This window comes from Rhinichthys klamathensis, unplaced genomic scaffold, assembly GCF_029890125.1.
Source record: "Rhinichthys klamathensis goyatoka isolate OS25496 unplaced genomic scaffold, OSU_Roscu_1.1 h1tg000101l_1, whole genome shotgun sequence".
In the NCBI taxonomy this organism is placed as follows: Eukaryota; Metazoa; Chordata; class Actinopteri; order Cypriniformes; family Leuciscidae; genus Rhinichthys; species Rhinichthys klamathensis.
Window position 1 is genome coordinate 1,558,873 of NW_026606640.1, and position 18,848 is coordinate 1,577,720.

Below are 18,848 nucleotides of genomic sequence, written 5' to 3' on the forward strand. Positions count from 1 at the left end.
GTTCCAAAGGTGATGGGCACTCCCTTCAGAGCGCAGGTCATTTCTCTATCGGCTCTGCCATCATCCGATAGCGAAAGCAATGTTAAATCTCCTATGCCCAGTCAGGGCGCTGAGAGTTTACACTGTGCGCTCCGACCCTTTCAGGTGCTCGGAGCAGCTTTTCGTTTCGATTGGTGGGCGCACCAAGGGTCTCGCCGCCTCGAAACAAAGCCTGTCCAGATGGATTGTGGACGCTATAGCAGCCACTTACGTGTCACAAGGTATGCAATGCCCTCTGGGCGTCAGGGCTCATTCCACTAGAGGCATGGCCTCATCGTGGGCATGGTCCAGCGGAATTTCTATTCACGACATATGTGTGACGGCGGGCTGGGCCTCCCCGTCCACCTTTGTCAGGTTCTATAACCTAGAAGTTCCTGCTCTGTAGGCTAAACTTCTGGCTATATAAGTGAGATGTACGTTCTGTCCTGATATGATCGTGCGCAGGCTACTCTCACGTGTTTGGGCTCTTCTGATTGAGCCGCACCAGTGGGTATGTGCTATATGCTTATACAGACCGGCGGCGCCGCTCTGTATCCCCTATGAGTGCTTATGTACAGTGCTGGCCAGCTTTGCTGGCCTCCTTTACTTCCCACATATCTGGGTTCCCCGGGAATCCCTGGGACTCATGAGTGGATGCTTGGCGCGCACGGCGTTGACAAAGGGTTACCGTAGCGTAAGCTAACCTACGCAATACGAGAGAACCTCTCGTAAGAGAACGTATCGGTTACCTAACGTAACCTCGGTTCTCTCTAGAAGAGGGAACGAGTATTGCGTAACCTGTCGTGCTCGCGCCACGAGCGACTTTCGCTTCAGTCGATGAAAACCAGAGAAACAGCCTCCGAGCCCTGCTTATATACGCTAAGCCACGCCCATTCTGGTGGGCTGTGACGCTGTGAAGGCGCGAGCGCCCTTCATTGGACGTGACGTCACGTCGGGCTCAGTGGTAGGCTGCTGCAGTTCCCGTAGGGCAGCCTATGAGCACGCTAGACAGCCTGCTCTAGGTCTGCTAGCTGCTGCACTGCGTTGACAATAAATACTAAATTAAGGATAAGGATGGCTTCAATATCTCGAAAAGATGAATCTTTCCCGTAGCGTAAGCTAACTTACGCAATACTCGTTCCCTAACTTACGCAATACTCGTTCCCTCTTCTAGAGAGAACCGAGGTTACGTTAGGTAACCGATACGTTTTGTGTTTTAGTTCTCTGAATAAAACCAACATCTAAATGGTGGTTCATCTAGGAACCAGTAACAAGACACACCCATTAGGGTTTTAGATGTATTTTACATGGATTTAGCACATTTAAAAATCAATAGCATTTTTCCTGCATCTTATGAAAGTAAATCCAACTGAAAGTAGTTATTCTAGTATCTAGTGGTAAGACACACCCTTTGAATTTGGGATTGAATTGTACACAAATTTAATATTATGTGTTTAACCCAAAATGTAAGTTATTATTAATAACGCTCCAGTTACTCATGTAACATCGGTTCCCTGAAATGATGGGAACACCATTGCATCAGAGAATCTTCTCTGATCGCTATGGGGAAACTCCGTCATCTCCGAATGCTGAAGCTGATTGGTTCACGTCTGTGAATTTCACAGACAATTGGCCTTTCAGCCCACCAGAATGGGCGGGGCCGACTGCCGATATAGGTCGCACTGAATGGCCATCCGCGGATCGGGTGGGTCAAGTAATAAAAATAACATTCTGATTAATGACGGATGGGTCGCGGGTGGATATGATAACTGGACTGAACATTAACTGGACTGAACAGTGAACATGTTTCACTCTGTGGGCCCTATTTTAACGATCTGAAACGCAAGTGTCAAAGCGCAAAGCGCAAGTAACTTTGTGGGCGGATCCCGGCGCTGTTGCTATTTTCCCGGCGGGATAAATGCCTCTTGCGCCTGGCGCAAATCTAAAAGGGGTTGGTCTGAAGTAGCTTCATTATTCATAGGTGTGGTTTGGGCGTAACGTGAAATAAACCAATCAGAGCGTCATCTCACATTCCCTTTAAGAGCAGGTGCGCATGTTGCATGGCGGATTGCTATTATAACGGCGGATTTACCAGGCGCGCGCCAGGAGCGGTTCACAGCCGAGGAGACCGACGTTCTTGTCAGGACCGTGAAAGACAGAGAAGTGACGTTGTATGGGGATGGGAGAAACCCACCCAAATCAGCGTCGCTTAAACAGGCGTGGGAGGAAAAAAACAAAAAATTTTACATCTTCATGGACACCACAATGATTTCCCTCATGTGTTAATATTTTTCCTTGTTATAATGTATGATTTGCAAAAATAAAAACTGCTGCATCTGTGTTGATGAGAGAATCAAAGTGTATGCGGGTTGTGCACCCGCTACATTATGGCCAAGCATGCGCGCTTAAAATAGCATTATGAACAACGCGCAACGCGCCACTGACTTTAGACTAGGTTTTTTCTGGTCAGTGGCGCAATTGTTTTATAGAACAGCAAAATAGCATGAGGGAAAGTTTGCGCCGGAACACACCTCCTCTTTGCGCTGAACCGCCCCGGGGAGCGCAAGTGTATTTCTTAGTTTACCGACGTGTGTCTGTGGAGGGAAAAGTCCGCTTTGCGCGGGTGCAAAATAGGAATGATACATGCGTCAGTGTACAAAGTCATTTGCGCCGGGTGCAAGATAGAGCCCTGTGTGTGTGTGTAACAGTGACATTCCAGTTTAAGTTTCAAGCCTGTGTTTATGCCATTAAGAAAATAAAATTGTCAAATAAATTTTCTTTTAAATAAATGTTCATTTAAAAGCAGCATTCCTCAGTGTAATATGTTACCATTAGAGATGCGCGCATCAGCAATCTAGCGTTGCATAGTCCGCTGTTGAAGGTGAGCATCCATTTATCATCACGCCTAACACATAAGAATAATTGTAATTTGACCACCGGGTGCGGGTCGTGTGCGGATATCTAAATCAGAGAAAATTATTGGTGCGGGTGGGTGGCGGGTGGATGATTTGCTTTTGGCTGCGGATTCGAGTGATGTTGGAGCTGATCCGCACATCTCTACTGACCAGAGTGTGAGGGTATAGCAAGTCTAGAAAAACCCTTGAGGGTGGAGCCTGGTCTAGGCCGACAGGACTTTTGCCTGAAGGGCCAGTACGTCTAGGCTGTAGAACCTGATAAATGTGGACTGCAATGATCAGCCGGCTGCCGCACAGATGTCAGCCATGGATATTCCACTAGACCACACCAAAGAGGAGGCCATCCCTCTGGTGGTGTGGGCCCTCACTCCTATGGGGCACTGCAAGTTCAGGGACTTGTAGGTTAGCGCTATCGCGTCCACTATCCAATGGGAATCGTAGCTGGCAGCCCCTTAGAGCGGCCTCCGAAGCACACAAAAAGCTTCTCCGATTGCCTGATTTGGCTGGAGTGCTCAATGTACACCCTAAGGGCCCAGACCTGGCAGAGGGGGTGTGGGGGGAAAGGGGAGAGCGGGGAGAGCAGAGAGCGACATAATCTGTGGTCTAAAGGGCGTGTAGAGCACTATAGGCACATAGCCTCGTCTGAGAAAGCCTGCAGATCACCAATTCGCTTGACCGATGCCAGAGCCAGCATGAGAGCAGTCTTTAGCGAAAGAGGCCGAAAGTCGGCTGTCAAGAGCGACTTAAATGGAGGGCCTCTGAGTGCCCTCAGAACAATGGACAGGTCCCAGGAAGGGACTGTGTAGGGGTGAGGCGGGTTTAGCCTCCTGGCCTTACCCTTAGAATAACACAACACTCGCGCCACACTCAAGGTGGGATGCAGGCCTTCAACCAGTGGTGTAGAGGCCGCATGTATAACAGGCCCAAGGGAACTACTGAAGAGGCAGCTGCCATGAGGCCCAGTAGCTTCTGAAATGTTTTTAAAGGGAGGTTGCTCCCCGGTTTGAAAGCCGTCGCTAGCAACTGAATTTTCAGGAAGCGACCCGGCAAGATCCAAGCCTGCATGTCAAACGAGTCGAGTACTGCCCCAAGGAAAGCAATGCGTTGGATGGGTGACAGCAAGTTTTTTCTCAGGTTGATTCTGAACCCAGGCATTCGAAGTGGTTGAGGAGCAGATACCTGTGAGCACACAGCTCCTCCTTCGATTGGGCTAAAAGTAGCCAATCGCCAAGGTAATTCAGGACGCAAATTCCCCTCTGTTTCAGTGGGGAGAGAGCTGCATCCATGTATTTCGTAAAAGTGCTCGAAGTTAGAGACAGTCCAAATGGCAGGACTGTACATTGATAAACCACCCCCTCGAACGCAAATCTCAAGAACTGTCTGTGATGGGGGGCTATCTGGATGTGAAAGTATGTCCTTAGATCCTTCAAATCCACCGATAAAAAACAATCCCCTGGGCAAGAGGCTGCAAGAGGATTTGTTTCAAGGTTAAGTGTTGTGTTTATCAGAACATCATTACATTCTATGGAGCTAGAGATTGCAATAACCCAATGGAAGATTGCAATAACACAATGGAGGCTGAGTGCACTTACAACTTAAACTTTACTTAGCCGATGTTCAAGGTATATGCAATCACACAGCACCATCTAAAGCATAAGACAACAATTGCACGACAACCCAGTTTCTAATACTAAATGCATAACAGGAAGCATCCTGAACGGCTGTCTTATAAGAGATCTCAAATCGAGGATATGGCCAGAGGCCACCACCCTTTTTGGGGACCAGGAAGTAGCGGCTGTAAAAGCCTGACTCGCTGTGGGCTGTGGGAACCTTTTCTCTCGCACCCTTTTTTAGCATAACCTGTATTTTGGCATTGGAATTGGCATCAGAGACCGGGGTGTGGGGGGGGGGTTAGTCTGGGCGCCCTTACAACAGGAGATGGGGGTCCAGTACTGGCAACAAACACAACGCCTCCAGCACCCGGAACTGAACAGGGGGTTGGGAGGTGAACACACTGTTTTTCACACTGAAACCATGTGACTCGAGCCAGAAAAGGGGTGTTGGTGAAGAGCACTGGCGAATCAGCACGCTGTGGGGAGAGCAGGGCACGCGGGCACTGGGCCAACGTGAGCTCGCTGCAGCCCTGTTGCTCCGTCCCGCGGCTATGCTGTTTCTTCCGTCTCGGCTCGAGAGGGGAAGATAACGGGAGAGCGTGCGAGGCGGGATAGCTTTCTTTCTCGCAGTGAGAGCAGCTAGTCTCTGTGATTGCAGTCTCTGCGTGGGTGCGGCCCAGACAGCTGTCCCACTCAGAGTGCTCATCTGAGGGACGCAGGGCAGCCGTGAATCAGCCACATTCCTGGCACGGCATCAGAGTCAGCAAGGAGATGAATCTTCGTGCTTCAGTCGAGAAAATCTGACTAGATGGCCGTTCAGTGCGAGCTGGGAAAGGCCATTTGTCTGTGAAATTCACAGGCTGTATACTAAAGAGAACACTATTATTGAAACAACTTTTTTTAAAGTTATGTTAGCATGTAAGAGTTGTGTGTATTTGTGTGCTTTTTTCAAGAGTGAAACATTTGGATAGAATAATTGTGTGTTTATGCTCTTCGTTTTATACTTTAAAGATGGTCCTAATCCTGCAACATATCAGTTGCAAGCGCTCAAGACCTAAAACCTTAAAAACTATAAAAAAAAATACAAACGAACACGGCATGTTCTTGTCATTATGCTTAATCATTAACAATCTATTGAAGATTTCTGAGGCTCAATCTCTGACAAATATCAAACGTCAAGCCAACTTTATCTCGGTTTCTTACCAGTAAGCAACAGCGTTTTGCTTGGGGGGTTGGGTGGAACTGACAGAACCGTTTCTCTGCGGCGGATATCTCACTGGGAACCGAAAGTAACTCACTCCCACTAAATATTTACTCTATGAATTCTTGCACCCAGGAACAACACAAGTTCACACCATTATGACAAAAAAATTGCTAAGAAGTATTTCCTACTAAAGCAAGGCTGTATTTAACTGTGGTGGTAAACATATCCTATTAGACTGGTGGGAGTGGCCATATTGACCTTTTTCTACCTATTTGGCAAAAGGGAAGAAAGCCGCCTTTTTTCTCTATTTTCTCTAGTCAGGATTGGAAGCACCTTTTCCCCCCTCACCTTTCTACTGTATAAGCAGCCAAGTTTAATTGAAAGTCGATTTTGCCAGTGGTGAAGTGTCCCTTTAATACAACATTTTACATGATAAATTATCTTCATAACATTATACTATACATTATATACTTTATAAACTATATATTATCTTTATAATTCATAATAATTCAAATAAATAGTAAAAAATTACAATAGGTAGCCTATATATTTTAACATTTCTTTGTTTGAAACTTTTATTGGTAAATCCTAAAACTAAGATTTTTATTTAATCCTGAAAATAAATAGACAGATTAGTCTCAGATTTTTGGACCCCACTGTATAGAAAAACATTATCTACAAATATTTCCCAATCTTGTTTTTTTTTTTTTTCATTGAATGTTATAACATTGCATGCATTCTAACAGATGTATTCAATAGAACAACCTTGCACACAATGTGCACATCATATTTCAGCAGAATTTCCATGGCAACCATGAAATCTGCTCTGTATATTTCCAGTATAATCTGTAATCCCAAAGCAAATCATAATCTCAAGGATTTTAGTCAATATTTTGCTTGTGATCATAAAAATCTGCTATAAATGCTATTAATATCAAGAAAATAATGATTCTGCTGTGATTACAGTCTCCTTGGTTGCTGACATCTAATTTTCATTTCATTCGATTTGTATTTTTTAAATCATTTTTTATTTCTAATAGGAGAGATTCTCAGTAAATGCTTTGCATAACAATTTAAGAAATGGTTATTCAATTCCCTCACTTTATCTCTCCATTGAGAATTAAATCGTCTGTCATGGTTTTACAGATTGAACAGTTTTTGACTGAGATGGTCCCTGATTGCGTCATTACAGATTATGTTACATCAAATCTGCTGAGATAGTTGTCTGGCCACAGTGTAAAAACACACAGTTGGCACGGGTAAAAAAATGTTATGCTGAGAAGGGGAGGGACCTGGCTGTCACTCACCACTACGGTCTGCAGCCCCGCCCCTCATGATCCTAGCAACCACCACCGCTCCAGTTACCTCGTCCCTGCGGATGGTCGCACCCTAAGAGACACAATCAATTGCAAAAGTTATATAAGACTATATTTCGTATGTCTTTTATGATAGTGGATAGAATAGCCATTTTATAGACAAAACAGCTCAACCATCATAAAATACATTTTATGTAACCTGTTCTGATGCATAAAGTACTACTTTTTTTTTTTTTTTTTTGCTGAAACTCACAAGAGGCTCCTTGTTCTTCACCAAACGCACAATCTTCACTGATTCTTCCTCCAGTTCATCGTCTAGATCATCTGGTAGAGGGGGGAGCACAGGCTCAAAATTCTTCTGTGCAACCGTGTCATGTACTGTTAGCACTGCCTGATGGGTCATGGAGAGAATAATCATAACAAAAGTTGACAGGATGAGCCACTAGTGCTGTGGAAAAAGAATGTGCACGTGTGTAAAAGGGAGACATAATTAATATGCAGACAGAGATGGATTGACTTAGAGTAGTAATAAAAAAGAGAGAGAATAGAGAAAACCGATGCCTGGGGCACATGGAGGAAATGATAGAGTCCAATTAGAACGTCGTAAAACGCAAATCTGATTCTATTTTGTCATGCCACACACAATTAAATTATTTAAGCGTAATTAGGCCAATATTCTTTTAAATACCGATTTAACAGGAATTTTTGTGTCAGCCTCATATATGTAACAGAATCTGCATACCGATGTTGAGCAACTATTTATATACATCTGACCTTATTTCTAAAAATATCATAAATTGTATTTAGAGATGAGATGATTCACCAAAAAGACACGTATACACACAGTTAGGGAAATCTCTATAGAAGGCACAAGTGACTTTCACACCTTCACATGTGGAGTGGTAAGAAGTGTTAATAGCTCTCTCTCATCGTCTTCCAGTGGTCCATTCTGTAGCTCCTCTGCGACCTGTCAGCGCAAACCACAAGACTAGTGTAATCAAAAATGCCAAAACCTGACAACAATTCAGGGGCGGATCTACCAGGCTGCCACATTAAAAAAAGCATTGCCACCCCATCTGCCATCCCAGATTTATCCCAGTATTAAAATAAAAGCAACCAGTTTATTCTGTGCCTCATTTTAGCAGCTGCGCTTTAATATATGATGACATAAAAAGATGTACCGCGGAAAAAAAAAGGCAAGAAAACACGTCTGCTGCACGGCTGCTCGTGCTGTGTAGGCTAGTCAACTTCTTTAACAGGGGATAGCTACATAGCCCAGTTCAATTGTTTCTCCATTTGTGTTTGTGAATCGGAAAATTTGAGAAATTTGCGGTATTGTTTTCCACAGTGCTTGTCATTTATTTTTAACTGCATTGTAACTATTTGACTATTTGATTCTAGACTAAAAACACATCTCTTTGGCCTAGCATACACATAACACATTATAGACTTCTATAATTCAATGTTAGGCTACATCGTTTAGATCAGCCGGAACCGGGAACACTTCCCATAGTAAATCCTGATGTACTTGGTAGATCATAAGAAGGATGGCGTCTACGCTAATATTAGTCTCTCTGTTTATCCCAAGGTTTACCACAGTCCGCCGGATCCAGGCCGTATCCAGATCTGATGAAGGACCATCGCCTGGACGCGACGACAACGGAGTCCTGAAGTGTCAACTAGTCCCTCCCCAGTGAAGGCCTCCCTCCCTTTACCTCTGTACAGATAAAACGTTGTCGGGATAATTCCGGTTCGCGTGGCTATGCAGACGCGACAAAATTTCTGTATTATAAATTTTTAAGACCAGACAAGTAGTTTGTTGGGTGATTTGTGAAGAAGGACTACACGCCTGCGCACATATATATTCAAACACGCATACCTACGGACTGTACATGTAATGCGCATGTGCGCGCCGTCTGCATTTTTGCGAGTTTGCGTTTTTGAGTTTTGCGCAGAGATAAAGGATAATCGTTTGCACCTTCGAACCTATTTCAGGGAGTGGGTTCTCGAGACACCAGGCACTGTTTTGAGCGGATGGGCGACCGGAGCACGTTAAGAGTTCTCTTACGAGAGGATCTCTTGTATTGCGTAAGTTTAGCTTACGCTACGGGAAAGATTCATCTTCTCGAGATATTAAAGCCAAAAATTATCCTTAATTTTGTATATGTTGTCAACGCAGTGCAGCAGCTAGCAGACCTAGAGCGGGCATTCTAGCGCGCTCATAGGCTGCTCTGCGGGAACTACACAGCCTACCAGTGAGCCCGACGTGACGTCACGTCCGCGTCCTAGCCCGCCAGAATGGGCGTGGCTTAGCGTATATAAGCGGGGCTCGGAGGCTGATTCTCTGATTTTCATCTCTTCAGCGAAGCTGCTCGCATCGCTGGACCTTGAGAGGCCGCCGCCGTTGAAACAGCGACAAGCCAGCTAGGACAGTGACTGAGGAAGCCGGCCACCTTCGCCACCTTTTTAAAGATGTCTCGGTCCACTTCCGGCTCGTGCAGAGCCCCTCTCAGCGTCGGAGACCGCCACGTTATATGCGCTCTCTGCCTGGGCCAGGAACATGCTGCTCTTGCCCTCTCTTCGGGAGGATGTGAGCACTGTGAGGATCTTCCGATGTCGACCCTGCGGGCTCGACTCGAAGCCTTCCAGGACGAAGCTACCTCTCCGCCCTTTGCTGCACCGCGGAGGAAAAAGAAGCGTCGTTCACAAAGGCCGCAGGAGCCTGCCGCCGCCGCGACGCGCTCGCCGGAGTCCCTCCCTCGAGCCTCGCCGACGCCCTCCTCGCTTCTTCTCACCGACGCACAGCCGCCGGCTACGGCCCGCCCTGCCGTCGAGTCTGAGGACGACGCGGATGGACCCGCCGCAGGAGATAGCTGTTCCATCCTAGCTTCGGATAGCGAGGACTGGTCGAGCTCTCAACGCTCCGCCTCCTCTTCTATTCAGGAGTCTAGGAGAACACGCGCTGGAGCGGAAGCCGAACTGATGCGCCTCCTGTCTCAGGCCGTCGACCGGCTCGGGCTTGAGTGGTCACCGCCTCAGGAGCCCGCCCCCAACAGGCTTGATGGCTGCTTTCTTCAGAGTCGCCGCTGTCAAGCGCCCGCTTCCAGGCCCGCGCCCTTCCTCCCTGAGCTGCACTCGGAACTGGCTAAATCGTGGAATGCCCCTTTTCCGCGAGGCTTCATTCCTCTGTCTCTGCGTTTCTCTCCCAAGTGGATGGCGCCGCCGAGAAGGGATACAGCTCTATTCCGAAGGTCGAGGAAGCTGTCGCAGCGCACCTTTGCCCGCCCTCCGCGAGATGGCGCTCAAAGTCTGCCCTACCATCTAAAGCCTGCAGGACCACATCTGCCCTTGTCGGTCGCGCTTACGCCGCCGCCGGACAAGCAGCTTCCGCCCTGCACTCAATGGCTGTTCTGCAAATTCTCCAAGCCGATCTCCTCCGTGAGTGGGACGAGAAAGGCCGGGACCCAGCTGCCGTTACGGACCTGAGGAGCGCGACGGATCTCTCCCTTCGCGCTACTAAGTCTGCGGCCCAGGGCCTGGGGAGATGCATGGCCTCGTTAACTGTAACTGAGAGGCACCTTTGGCTGACGCTGGCTGACATGAGAGAGTCTGAGCGATCCGTTTTCCTCGACGCCCCTCTCTCATCCTCCGGTCTCTTCGGCCCAGCAGTGAATGGAATCGTCGACCGTTTTTCTGAGGTGCAGAAAACGTCGCAAGCCATGAACCTGTTCCTGCCGCGTCGCGCTAGCTCCGCTGCAGGTCGCTCACGTGACCAGCCGCCTGCACGAGCCGCCACGCAGCGCCCAGCTCAGCCCAGACAGAACAGCCAATCTTCGCAGCGACAGGGCGGCCGCCCTAGATCGCGCTCAGCTAAACGCAGCAGGCCGCACCCCCCACGAGGGCCTCGGCCGAAGATCGCGTTGAAACCTGAGCACGCGAAGCCCTCCTAGCACCATCAGGAGGAAAAAGCCGGTTGTGTCTCGCCGCGGCCGGACCACCGCCAAAACTTCTAGCCCTGTCAGTCCCCTCATCTCAGGCTACTGCAGTGGATCATTTAGCAGTCAACGAGTCGGTTACACAACCCGCTCGCCTGCACACAAACGCCGTTTTTATGGCGACCCAGAGAAATCTCATAAAGAGCAAGTTATCTGGTTATCTGGCTCATGCCGGAGGTGTTTTATGTGTAGTAAAAGTGCCCACAACCCAGTGTTCACCCCTACATGTAAACACAACACTTCCCGTGTCCCACATAGAGCCCACTCTCATGAAGCAGGCAAATGCTGCTCGAGTGTTGCCCATAGCAGATGTGCCCACGTGCACACATCTTCTATCTGCCCGCTCTGTCACACGGCCAAGCCGCGCGCTTCACACAAAGCCGCGCGCGCACCACAGTGCGCAGTCCCACATGAGCCACAATATAAACGTAAGTCTCATGCCCGCTCACAAGCGCTCACGCTTACTGACACGTGCTTTGCCAGTGCTGTTAAACACACGCCACAAAGCGCAAGCTCATGCCGGTCAATCTATGGTTGTAAGTCACGCGTCCGCCCACGAGCGCCCGCGCTTACAAGCCTGCACGCCTCTCAAGGCGCCGCTCGCGCATCACAATGTGATCACAAAGCTCCCCCCATTCACAGTAATCGCGAGGCTGCATATAAAACAGCCTGTCACTGTTTTCAGCGAGCCGCCCCATATACAGCTGCGCCCGCTCCTCCGGTTCAGTCTCTCGAGCCTGCACAGCGCGGAGACAGCCCCATGGCCTGTCCCGCTGAGAGCAGACCTCCTCTCTCAAGCGCACGGCTCGATCTGGCATCCCCACCCGGAGCGTTGGTCGCTACACGTGTGGGTGATCAACGGGTATCCCTGCCAGACGCAGTAATGAACACAATCTCGCAGTCTAGAGCACCTTCTACCAGAAGGCTCTACGCGTCCAAATGGTCTGTGTTCTCTAAGTGGTGCACTAACAAAAACCTTGATCCGCGAACGTGTGGGGTCCCGCGGCTGCTCAGTTTCCTTCAAGAGCTGCTGGATAGGGGCAGATCCCCCTCCACGCTCAAAGTCTATGTGGCGGCTGTTGCAGCATTCTCTGAATCAATGCACGGCCAGTCAATAGGCAGAAACGAGCTTATCATCCGCTTCCTCAGAGGAGCCAGAAGGATGAACCCCCTGCGCCCCCCCCTCGGTTCCTATGTGGGACCTTTCACTGGTCCTAGAGGCCCTGAAAGCATTCCCCTTTGAACCCCTGGACACAGCGGACCTGAAATACCTGTCGCTCAAAGCTATTTTTCTGATCGCACTGTCATCAATCAAACGCGTGGGGGATTTACACGCGCTGTCTGTAAGCGCGTCGTGTCTTGAGTTTGGCCCGAATGACTCTAAAGTCATCCTCAAGCCTAGACATGGTTACGTTCCCAAATTGGTTGGCACCCCATTCAGAGCACAGGTCATTTCTCTATCGGCTCTGCCAGCATCCGATAGTGAAAGTGATGTTAATCTCCTCTGCCCAGTCAGAGCTCTGAGATTGTACATTACGCGCTCCGCCCCATTCAGGCGCTCTGAGCAGCTGTTTGTTTCGTTAGGTGGGCGCACTAAAGGTCTCGCCTCCTCGAAACAGAGCCTGTCCAGGTGGATAGTAGACGCAATCGCAGCCGCTTACACGGCAAAAGGTCTGCAGTGCCCCTTGGGCATCAGGGCTCATTCCACTAGAGGCGTGGCCTCGTCGTGGGCATGGTCAAGTGGAATTTCCATTCAAGACATATGTGTGGCGGCGGGCTGGTCCTCTCCGTCCACCTTTGTCAGGTTTTATAACCTAGAAGTTCCCGCCCTGCAGGCGAAACTGCTGTCTGTTTAAGTGAGAGGCTAGCCCTGTCCAGATACTATCATGCGCAGACTACCCTCAAGTGAATTCAGCTCTTCTGGTTGAGCTGCACTGTTTCAGGTTATGTGCTATATATGCCTATACAACGGCCACACATGGCCGCTCTGTATTGTCTGTCAGTGCTTGTTTACACACGCTTATACGCTCATGGTACTCGCGCTTATGCTCGCGCATATGTACATGCGTGTTATTCCCACTTTCTAGGTTCACAGAAGTGTTGTGACTAATGAGGTGGATGCGGGCGCGCACGGCGTGGACAATGGGTTCCCGTAGCATAAGCTAAACTTACGCAATACGAGAGAACCTCTCGTAAGAGAACGATACTGGTTACTAACGTAACCTCGGTTCTCTCTAGAAGAGGGAACGAGTATTGCGTAACCTGCCGTGCTAAACGCCACAAGCGCTATTTCGCTTCAGTCGATGAAAACCAGAGAATCAGCCTCCGAGCCCCGCTTATATACGCTAAGGCACGCCCATTCTGGTGGGCTAGGATGCAGCGCGCCCTCGATTGGACGTGACGTCACGTCGGGCACACTAGTAAGCTGTGTAGTTCCCGCAGAGCAGCCTATGAGCGCGCTAGCATGCCCGCTCTAGGTCTGCTAACTGCTGCACTGCGTTGACAACATATACAAAATTAAGGATAATTTTGTCTTCAATATCTCGAGAAGATGAATCTTTCCCGTAGCGTAAGCTAAACTTACGCAATACTCGTTCCCTCTTCTAGAGAGAACCGAGGTTACGTTAGTAACCAGTATCGTTTTTCTGTTAGAACGGTGTCGTGTTAGCGCCCCCTAAGTTAATAACTAATGATCTTCGCAACAGAAGTGAATCAATCAAAACTAACTTTAGCTGGACAATAACTTTATCCTAATGCTGTTGTAAAGCCTAAACAATCTGTTACGGTAATTAGGGCCCGAGCACCGATGGTGAGAGGACCCTATTGTTTTTGCTCTGTTTTTTATTCTTCTTCTTCTTCTTCTTCTTCTCTTAAAAGAATCGCTTTTTAGAGGGCCTAAACATGCTCAAAAACTCATGAAACTTTGCACACGCTTCAGAAGTGGTGAAAATTTACGTGTGATATGGTTTTCAAAATTGGGTGGGGCAAATTCGGTAAATTATTGCCCCCAGATTTTGCCCCGGCTCTACGTTTCACGTACAGGTATGAAATTTGGTACATACATGTAATGACCCAATACCTACAAAAAAGTCTCTTGGAGCATAGCCCTAAACACAACAGGAAGTGAGCTATTTTGAACTTCCTCCTAGATTTTGTGCATTTTTCGTAATTTCCTGATGTTGTACTTTAACGAACTCCTCCTAGAGATTAAATCAGATCCACATAATATTTTGTCAGTCTAATCTTAAGGCCTTTGCGACGTTAAATTGCGAAGATCTAGAGTTTTCGTCGAAGGATGTGACCTCGGCGGCCTGACAAAAATGTAGATGTGCAAATCCAATTTCAGCCTCTGGGTGAAATATGCATCATCAGATAACTTCTGTGTAAATGATGCAGTTCCGATGTTGCTAGGCAACCACAGACAGCCTGCAGTAACTCAGGCATACAATGTCCGATCTGCCCCAAACTTCACATGTGTGATAAGAGTCCTGTCCTGAACACATGACCATCCTCATATTAGATTATTGTAATAGCGCCACCTGCTGGTAGCAGGAAGTGTGATAAAAATAAATGACTTTGACATAGTCCTCCGGCTTAAACATGCTCGAAAACTAATGAAACTTTGCACACACTTCAGAAGTGGTGAAAATGTACATGTGATGTGGGTTTCAGAATTGGGTGGGGCAAATTACTTTAACATATTCTCCCTATATTTACATACTGCCCACCGTGCTCTGTCTTCCTAAAGCCACCGGGTGGCGGTGGCACGGGTGCGAGGGCCCTTTCATCGCTGCTTGCAGCTTTAATTTCTATTATAACTGTAAAGCTGCTTTCAAACAATCCATACCGTTAAAAGCGCTTTATAAATGAGGGTGACTTGACTTGATTATTTGTGGCGTGCTCCGACTGCCTGCTCCACTTTCATCGTGGAAATAAGCACATTTGCCCTCCGATCTGACTAAAGAAATGGAATTTATTGATTTAATTTAGGCTTTTATTCATATGTGAATTAAAGCCTAAATTAAATCTGTTCATCACATAAAGTGATCGTGTCTCTTCAGAAAATTTGGACTAAACCACTCAATTCATTTGGATTAGTTTTACGATCTCTTTGACCTGGTTTCACAGACAGGGCTTAGATTAAACCAGGATTAAGCCTTAGTTAAATTGAGACATTTAAGTAGCTTTTATAAACGTGCCTTAGGAAAAAAAACATAACTGGTGTGCATCTTGAGACAAAACAATGGCAGTGACATATTTTAAGATATGTCAGTGCAAGTTGCTTTCAGTTAAAACAGCTCAAACATGCATTTTAGGGTGTGTTCACACTTGTAGTTTGGTTTGCCTGGTTGGTTTGGTCTGGACCAAAAAAAAAAACATTTAGTTCTGGCCCGCTTAGCGTTCAGATTGGCATTTTTAACATAGAACCTAAAAAGTGCTTGGTTGGCTTTTATGACGTATTGCCTATTTTAAGACGGACCTTACCCAACATCCAAAACAATGCTGTGTGCTGTGCTGGGCTAAATGCACTCGTTTTATGTGCGTAGCCCACATATGATGGTATTTTGACCAGCTAAGAACTTATAAAATGTGAAGTAGTCAAAAACACTGGCAAGGATCCCTCCATCACACACAAGAGAAGATCTGCTGCGAGGAGACGCGGTTCTGACGCCTGTACTGAACTCTGATGGCAACATCACGATTATGACGAGAAAAAACAGGTAGGCCTATGTGTGAGCATTTCATCCTTTCTAGGGTCTCGGCTTCCTGTTTTTGGTTCGTTTAGATGTCTTTGATCCGTGTTGCGTTCATATTTCATTCGAACCGCACCAAAGTTGGTTTGGAAGCAGACCGAGGGCGTTTTTACACTGGGCACGTTTGCTGCGGTTGTTTGCAGCAAACTTCCTGCCTTGAGTTTGGTCCTAACATGAGACAGCTTTCACATTACCAATTATTTATGTGAACTGTGCAGGGGCCTAACTAAACTGTCAGTGTGAAAACTCCCTGAGACCCATCTTTTCAGCGGTCTTTGTCCGCTTGTTTGGTGCGCACCAGTGTTCGGATGGCAGCGTTCACATTATTCAAAGGAACCACAATAAAGGCAAGCTCACACTACAGAACTATGAGACTACATGAGTTGCAATGGTGCTCACACTACACAAGTTTTCTTGTCAACTTCTTGTTAGCAGCTCATACTACACAATGTCGATAAGGTGCACAAACTACAAGATCTTTAGCAAAGCAGCAACCCTAGACCAACAACAAAATAACATTTTCTCACAAGGATTAATGTAAGTCTTTAGAGAGCCTCTCATGCTTGCTTCCCAAGTCATAGGCCTATGTGCAGAAAAAAGATGAGAAAATTGAGCCTATATATTTAAAAAATATATTTCTTGTTAATTATGAAGAGGGATTACAGAATCTTCCACACTTCCACACTGACACTACACGTACCCTTAGACGGGTATGTAGACAGGCAAAAAGTCAGTGGAAAAAGGACCATCTGCAGGTTTCGTATGAAATCATGAAAAACGCCTACAAGGCGTTTCAGAATGCTGCAAAGTCTGCAAAATGTAAACATTTTTCTGAACTCATATCTAATAATTGTCATAAACCTCAAGTTCTCTTTGCTACTATTAATTCAGTATTAAATCCCTCTGTGCATCCCATCTTAGAACCCTCTACTGCTCTCTGTGATAACTTTGGGAGGTTCTTTGTTAATAAGATAACAACCTTAAGATCTCACTTGTCTAACTCTGGATATACACATGTTGATCCATTATGTCCCTCCACCTGGTCTGAGTTTGAGCCGATTGATCTGGACACATGTAACAAAATTGTTGGTCATGTAAAACCTACCATCTGTCCACAGGATATTATTCCACCTTTTTTCCGGAGACAAATCATGGCCACAGTTGGTCCTGGACTGTTACTTTTAATTAACAAATGCCTGTCAACTGGTTCCTTCCCAAGCAGTCTGAAAGTTGCTGTGGTGACGCCATATCTTAAAAAAACTAATCTCGATCATTCCGCTCTCTGTAACTTTCGTCCTATTTCTAACCTACCTTTCATTTCAAAAATCATTGAGAGAGTTGTACTGATTCAACTACAATCATATCTATCTGTAAATTCCCTCCATGAAACATTTCAATCTGGTTTTAAAGCTTTACACAGTACCGAATCTGCTCTCTTAAGAGCTTCAAGTGATATTTTCTCTGAAACTGACTCTGGGAAATCACTGGCTCTAGTTTTATTAGATTTGAGTGCTGCATTTGACTTAGTTGATCATGAGGTCCTGCTGCGACGTCTGGAGACATCCGTGGGCTTTCGAGGCATAGTCTTGCAGTGGTTCCGCTCCTATCTGACCAACAGATGTTTTAGTGTCCGTTTTGGGCATCACTCCTCCTCTAGTGTACCCCTGAACTGCGGAGTCCCACAGGGATCAATCCTCGGGCCTGTATTGTTTATTCTATATTTGCTACCTCTGGCTTCCATTTTTAACATATACGGAGTATCCTTTCATCTGTATGCTGACGATACTCAGATTTACTTTCCTTTAAAACATAATGCTAAACATGGTCTACAACCCCTGTTTGCCCGCTTAAGTGAACTTAAACTTTGGCTTTCAAGTAACTTTCTAAACCTAAACGAAAATAAAACAGAAATAATTATCTTCGGCCCCAGGGAAAACTGCGCGTATGATGTTGACCGTGGTACTCTCGCACCGTATGAAACCCACTGTGCAAGAAATCTGGGCTTTCTGTTTGACCACAACTTAAAATTTGATAAACAGATCAGTGCCTTCGTAAAGTCATGCTTTTTTCACCTCCGCCAACTCTCTAAAGTGAAACCTTTTCTAACTCAGAGTAATCTCCAAACAGTGATTCATGCATTCGTAACATCTTGACTAGACTATTGTAATTCTCTTTATTTTGGTCTATCTCAGTCTTCTCTCTCTCGCCTACAGCTAGTGCAAAACGCAGCAGCTAGACTCCTCACTGGGACACGCAAGTATGAATCACTCACCCCTATCTTATTCAAACTCCATTGGCTACCTGTCAAATTTAGAATTGATTTTAAAATTTTACTTTTTGTGTATAAAGCTCTTAACAATTTGGCCCCTCAGTACCTGACCTATCTGCTCTGTCTGTACAATCCTTCTCGTACCTTGAGATCCAGTGACCACTGCCTTCTTATCGTGCCTAGATCCAGACTCAAAAAACGAGGCGACCGTGCTTTTGCGTCTGCTGGCCCAAAACTCTGGAACAGTCTGCCTCTCTATATCAGACTGGCTCCCTCAGTTTCCATATTTAAATCTTCTTTAAAGACTTTTTTATTTTCTCTTGCTTTTAATTCTCCCTGATTGTTAATTGCTTATTTTTATTGTCCTGTGCATTATATCTTCTGTCTTGTACAGCACTTTGGTCAGCCCTGGCTGTTTTTAAATGTGCTTTATAAATAAATATTGTATATTGTATCTTCCCCTTCTGGAATCGGACCCTTCAATTTATTATTATAAAACAATTCGTACATTAGGGTGCATGAGCACTAGCAGTTACCATGTTGTTTCTTGCTCACACTACAAGATCCGATCACAAGGCGACAATATCAAACAGGTTCGAAAATATCACAGCGTCTGTGACTGCTCGAGACAGGCTCAGATCACGTTGTTGACCTTCTTAAATTTGACGAGCATCAGTGACCGTTGCGGTACTGATTTGGCGGCGATTCAGGGGTTTTGTAGCAGACCTTGGAAAGCTGTCTGCAACAGCAAAATCCAGCCAAAA

The 18,848-nt window shown here is 46.5% G+C and overlaps 1 protein-coding gene across 5 annotated transcripts in view; it reads right to left on the reverse strand.

Annotated features, from left to right (window-relative positions):
• Positions 1-18,848, reverse strand: part of mpp3b (MAGUK p55 scaffold protein 3b) — a 61,471-nt gene that overhangs the window by 36,459 nt on the left and 6,164 nt on the right. For all 5 annotated transcript variants that reach the window (XM_056253098.1, XM_056253096.1, XM_056253095.1 and 2 more), the window contains 3 exons: positions 7,953-8,033; positions 7,320-7,457; positions 7,058-7,139 (listed from right to left, as the gene is read on the reverse strand). In XM_056253098.1, the coding sequence (XP_056109073.1) occupies positions 7,058-7,139; positions 7,320-7,457; positions 7,953-8,033 (301 nt within the window). The remainder of the gene's footprint in view (positions 1-7,057; positions 7,140-7,319; positions 7,458-7,952; positions 8,034-18,848) is intronic.